The sequence below is a fragment of the Salarias fasciatus genome, chromosome 10, assembly GCF_902148845.1.
Source record: "Salarias fasciatus chromosome 10, fSalaFa1.1, whole genome shotgun sequence".
NCBI lineage: Eukaryota > Metazoa > Chordata > Actinopteri > Blenniiformes > Blenniidae > Salarias > Salarias fasciatus.
Window position 1 is genome coordinate 7,501 of NC_043754.1, and position 5,904 is coordinate 13,404.

The 5,904-nt window shown below is 50.1% G+C and overlaps 1 protein-coding gene across 2 annotated transcripts in view; it reads right to left on the reverse strand.

The window, feature by feature from the left end:
* LOC115395603 (G protein-coupled receptor kinase 6-like) overlaps nucleotides 1-4,233 on the reverse strand; it is a 10,680-nt gene extending 6,447 nt beyond the window's left edge. Inside the window, exon 1 of one of the 2 annotated variants that reach the window (XM_030101214.1) lies at nucleotides 4,054-4,233. In XM_030101214.1, the coding sequence (XP_029957074.1) occupies nucleotides 4,054-4,105 (52 nt within the window). In that variant the 5' untranslated portion in view covers nucleotides 4,106-4,233. The remainder of the gene's footprint in view (nucleotides 1-4,053) is intronic. The other variant, XM_030101213.1, reaches the window with a different exon arrangement.
* Nucleotides 4,234-5,904: the final 1,671 nt, after the last annotated feature.

Sequence of the window (5,904 nt, forward strand, 5' to 3'; positions counted from 1 at the left end):
AGTTACCCCATCACCCAGGGAGAGAGAGCGGGAGAGAGAGAGAGAGAGAGTTACCCCATCACCCAGGGAGAGAGAGAGGGAGAGAGAGAGAGAGAGTTACCCCATCACCCAGGGAGAGAGAGAGAGAGAGAGAGAGAGAGAGAGAGAGAGAGAGAGAGAGAGAGAGAGAGAGAGAGAGAGAGAGAGAGAGAGAGAGAGAGAGAGAGAGCGAGCCATCGTCATCCCTCCAGAACACAGAACCTCTAAAACAGAACGTTGTCCTTCCTCTTCCAGCAGGGGGGTTCTGCTGTGAGTCTGATCCAGACCCTGGAGAACCGGAACCACCTCTAGGCTCCAGGTTCCCGGATCTGGTTCTTCTTCGTTCTCCAAACGGGGAACTGAGCAGAACCAGACAGGAAGCTGGAGAGGAACCAGGAGAACCGGTTTCCTGGTTCGGTATTCAGACCGCCCGAGAACAGTCCCCAACGGAAGACACCTGTCCACCGGGGACACTGAGACCAGGACCATGACAGGAGACAGTCCTCCCACCCCTGGATCCACGTGTGCTCAGGATCTGGTTGCTATAGCAACATGTGCAACTGCTGTCCGCCGGTCATGGGGCCGGGTGTACAGGGACCTCCAGGTGCCCCCTATGGGGTCTACAGGGGCCCTGTGGAGGGGTCTACAGGGCCCCTGTGGAGGGGTCCAAAGGGGCCCTGTGGAGGGGTCTACAGGGGCCCTGTGGAGGGGTCCAAAGGGGCCCTGTGGAGGGGTCTACAGGGGCCCTGAGGAGGGGTCTACAGGGGCCCTGTGGAGGGGTCCAAAGGGGCCCTGTGGAGGGGTCTACAGGGGCCCTGTGGAGGGGTCTGCAGGGGCCCTGTGGAGGGGTCTACAGGGGCCCTGTGGAGGGGTCTACAGGGGCCCTGTGGAGGGGTCTACAGGGGCCCTGTGGAGGGGTCTACAGGGGCCCTGTGGAGGGGTCTAATTCAGTTTGTTTTAAAGGTGTTGTTGTGTCTTCAGTCTCTTCCCATCTTGCTTCCTGCCTGAAGTTAAAGCGACACTTCAACATTTTGGCCAATGGGCCCATTGAGCTCAACTCCTCAGTCCTCAGAGCAGCAGACTGACTGTTTCTGTGATTCGAGCTGTTGTTTATCCAGAGGAGAGTCAGGAAGGTTTTCAGGACGGACACAATGGAAGTGGACGGTATTTTTGTTCCCCCTCGTCAAACTCATCAAATACACAATCCAACAACCCCACAACACTTTGGTGACACGTTATAATCCACACACTCACTACGCTGTGGAACACCAACACATAATACTGTAAAGCAAATACTGGGAACTACTTTTTCTTCTGAGATCACGACGCCCAGACGCCATGTTTAGTAAGTAGTTCCGTCTCAGCAATCTTCGCACAAACCACTCAATCTGGTCATTTTTAGAGGCGTCCCCGACTAAGAATTTCCATAGTGGAATCTGATTCGTCCGATCCTGCTGATCGTCGACTGATAGTCAAATCTATCATCTTTTTTTTTTTTCATTTTAGAATCATTTGAATAGGCTACAGCAGAGTGTTGCAGTAATTAAAGAAACAGCAGGCAGGTAAAACAACACTTATTTTTCCTTCACACTGAAACACAGACTGGAACAAAGTGCCGTAACTCTAAACATCAAACAGATGAAGTATAGTTCAAATGAGCAGAACCAAACCCTCTCCTAACAAACGGGCTACAGCATGTCATTTATTTATATCTATAATCTCTGCAGATAAGATCACATTTTTTGGCTAAACAGTTTCTCACATTATCTGCTCAAATTAAATGAAACAGGCTTAATTGCACTGTGTCGGTCCGTTTCGCAGCGCAGCATCCACGCAAAAACAGAATCAGAATCAGAATCAGAATCAGAATCAGTTTATTGTCATTGCACAAAGTGCAACGAAATTTCAAGCAGCATCCGTGTATATATAATTTAAAAGAACAACCAACAATAGTGCAAATTTAAAAGGAAAACATAAATAGAAAAAAAAAAAAAAAAAAAAAAAAAAAATCATATATAGAAAAGAACTTGCAGTATTTGCAGATTATTGCACATTTCAACAAACACTAAATTAAATAGAATGAGCCTTTTAGATAAATAAAAATAATAATATAATAATAACCTAAAATATTACAATTAAACGAAATAAAAGTCAGCATTAAAATTGAAAAGTGAGTGACAGAAGCATCTTTCGTACACCCAGTTATCTGGCTCCTGACCCGTTTAGGGTGGAAAGCCATGATGTTCTGAAGTGAGATGAAAGGACACAACTTGCATTTGACTTTTTTTGGATCATCTCTGACTTGTTCTGAAGTTTTTTTCCGACATTGTGAGCCTTTTAAAGTTCAGCCAAATCACCACCGAGACGCTGCTCTGTGACGGAGCTCTGCGCAAAATGGGACTGTGCCACTCACCATGGTGGTTGATTCACAAACACTGAATAGAGAGAGTATTGAATAAAACTACAAGTTAAGTACATTTTTCCACAGTGTATTTGATAGGCTAACATGTATATCAAATAGGCTTTATATCGTGTTTATTTGGAAAAAAAAACAAGCAAGTCTATGTAGGATCAGTCCTTCAGCACCCCCATACAGCTGTGATGGAATGGTCCTCGTTTAATAACCACATTTTTTCGATGCTTCGACTGCGTGATTGGCCGTCGAATCAGGCCCCTTCCAACGAATCATCGAATATCTGACGACACCCCTGGTAATTCTGCATTAATGTTCCACAGCGTAGTGAATGTGTGGATTATAACGTGTCCACCAAAGTGTTGTGGGGTTGTTGGATTGTGTATTTGATGAGTTTGACGAGGGGGAACAAAAATACCGTCCACTTCCATTGTGTCCGTCCTGAAAACCTTCCTGACTCTCCTCTGGATAAACAACAGCTCGCCTCACAGGAACAGTCAGTCTGCTGCTCTGAGGACTGAGGAGTTGAGCTCAATGGGCCCATTTTCCAAAATGTTGAAGTGTCGCTTTAACAGACAAACTTTTGTTCTAACGATATTTTCTTTATGAAGAAATGTTTTGATCTTTTTCAAATTCTTTTTCTTCTGTTTGTTCCGTCTCCAGTCTGGTTTCTTTCTTCTTTTTCTTTGATTTAAAGTTTGTTTGTAAATGAACTCAGACAGAGATCATGTGTCTCCTTCGCAGCAGACCGTCTATGTGTTCTACATCTAGAACTAAACTCCTGACCTTTAATTAATCACAAGCAGGATGAGCACCTGCAACCAGACTCCCTTCAGAAATGGTTGAGTTTAGTGACTGAAGCGTGAACCTGCCAGACCTCAGGTTCCTGCTTTCAGATTCTGGGCGGCGTTACTCGTGTTGGTCCAGAGATAAGCTGCAAAACAGCTCTGGTGAATAAAAAGCACATTTCTACAAACTGCGCCACAAACATATCTGATCCTGATTTTTAATTCAGCTCCTGCAAACCATCACAACAGGACTGCAGCTTCACCATGCAAACCCCTCAGAACCGGAAACGCTCCGCACTCGTGGGCCTGAACTGCAGAAAGCAGCACTGCTGTGCAAACCTCAGCAGACAGCGTGTCTGCAGTTCCTGCTTCTGAATCCGGTGTCAGTCAGTCTCACGAGAGGCCACAGGCCGACATGAAGACACACAACCACGGGACAGGTGCAGGACAACACACACACACACACACACACACACACACCGTGCACATCTTTAATCCTGCAAACAGCGGAGGAGCGTGAAACGCTTCAGCGGAGGAAGATGAGCATGTCACAGCAGGATGACTGACAGCTGAGGCAGCTGAAGGAGGAAGAGGGTTTCTACAGGAAACCCAGGTTTAACTGACACAAACATCCGCGCCGAGTCGTTCAACAAGGTCTAGAAAGCTGGAACAGGTTCTTCTTTACATTAAAATCGCTTCTTAAAGTCGCGCGCGAAGCTTCAAAACTTAAAAGTTGTGGAAAGTGAGCGGAGTTCTGGGAGCTCAGCGGAGTTCGGCCCGACGAGCCGCCGGTTCCCGGGGCGTCCCTCCGGCGGGGCGGCGGCGGAGCCTCACCTTCCCGGGCTTTCAGCAGCACCGTGTTGGCCACGATGTTCTCCAGCTCCATGTCGATGCTGCGCTGCGGCTGCTCCGCCCCGCCCGGCTCCGCTGCGCGCCGCCCGGGCTCAGACTCCGTCCGCCTCCGCCTCACCGCCCCGCCGAGGCGCGCAAATCCAACCCCCTTCCAGAGAGGCTGCGCCGCGGACAGAGCGCTCACTCCGCCCGGAAAACCACGCCTCACAGACAGACCTCTCACTGCGACAGCTTTCACAGATAAATCCTTCAACTGCGTCAAATGTTTTCATTGCCTGAAAAATCCATTTAACAAATACTTTAAAGGAGCTGTATCCTGCTTTTTTTAGCTCGTCCGAACCCTAGAAAAGGCTCTAACATGGTCATAGTTTATTTTTGGCGCTAAGGAAAAGTCATTTTGTGTGAAATAAAAGATTTTCTGGGGCTAATTCTGAAGCCAGGAAGAGAAAACGCTCCGTTTCACTGAATCCCGCCTCTCCCCCTGTGGACTTTGACTGACAGCTGCTTCAACCAATCAGAGCTTCAAAACAAAGACGCTAGCTAGCTTTAGCCAGCAGTCGGCTGGACAGACTGGTCAGGAGGTGTGTGTCTGTGATGGGAGGAAGGTGGACTCTGCTGGAGCAGTCCCGGAGAGGAGGATGAGGCTCTAATGCAGAGTATCTGGAGGAACTCCAACCATCCACTGCAGGACAGTGGCAGCTCAGAAGAGTGAGTGGAGTAACAGGCTGCTGTCACTGCGCTGCAGAACCGAGGCTTCCAGAGGTCGTTCTACCCTCAGCGTCAGGCTGCATAACAGATGAGCCAAACCAAGTACAATCTGAGCACTTTTATTTATTGTACTGCTGTTATTTGCATGTGAATGATCTGTGAGCTGCTGGACACCGGAATTTCTCCCTTCAGAGATTAATAAAGTTTTTATCTATCTATCCATCTATCTATCTATCTTATCTCTTTAGCTCGAGCTTCTCCACACGCAACGACACGCGAAAACATCTTTTCCTGTTAGAAACTCACCAAGCACAGACTGTCCAGACCCTCCAGACCCTCCAGACCCTCCAGAACCTTCAGACCCTCCAGACCCTCCAGAACCTTCAGACCCTCCAGACCCTTCAGACCCTCCAGACCCTTCAGACCCTCCAGACCCTCCAGACCCTCCAGACCCTCCACACCCTCCAGACCCTCCAGACCCTTCAGACCCTCCAGACCCTCCAGACCCTCCAGACCCTCCAGAACCTTCAGACCCTCCAGACCCTCCAGACCCTCCAGACCCTCCAGACCCTCCACACCCTCCAGACCCTCCAGACCCTTCAGACCCTTCAGACCCTCCAGACCCTCCAGACCCTCCAGACCCTCCAGAACCTTCAGACCCTCCAGACCCTTCAGACCCTCCAGACCCTCCAGACCCTCCAGACCCTCCAGACCCTTCAGACCCTCCAGACCCTCCAGACCCTCCAGACCCTTCAGACCCTCCAGACCCTCCAGACCCTCCAGACCCTTCAGACCCTCCAGACCCTCCAGACCCTCCAGACCCTTCAGACCCTTCAGACCCTTCAGACCCTCCAGACCCTCCAGACCCTCCAGGGGAGCCATCTTCACCGTGTGATGTCAACGTGGGAACCAGAGCGTTGTCTCGGTGGGAGGGGCTGCCTCTCTGCCTCTCTGCCGCTCTGCCTCTCTGCCTCTCTGCCTCTCTGCCTCTCTGCCTCTCTGCCTCTCTGCCGCTCTGCCTCTCTGCCTCCCTGCCTCCCTGCCTCTCTGCCTCTCTGCCTCCCTGCCTCTCTGCCTCTCTGCCTCCCTGCCTCTCTGCCTCCCTGCCTCTCTGCCTCCCTGCCT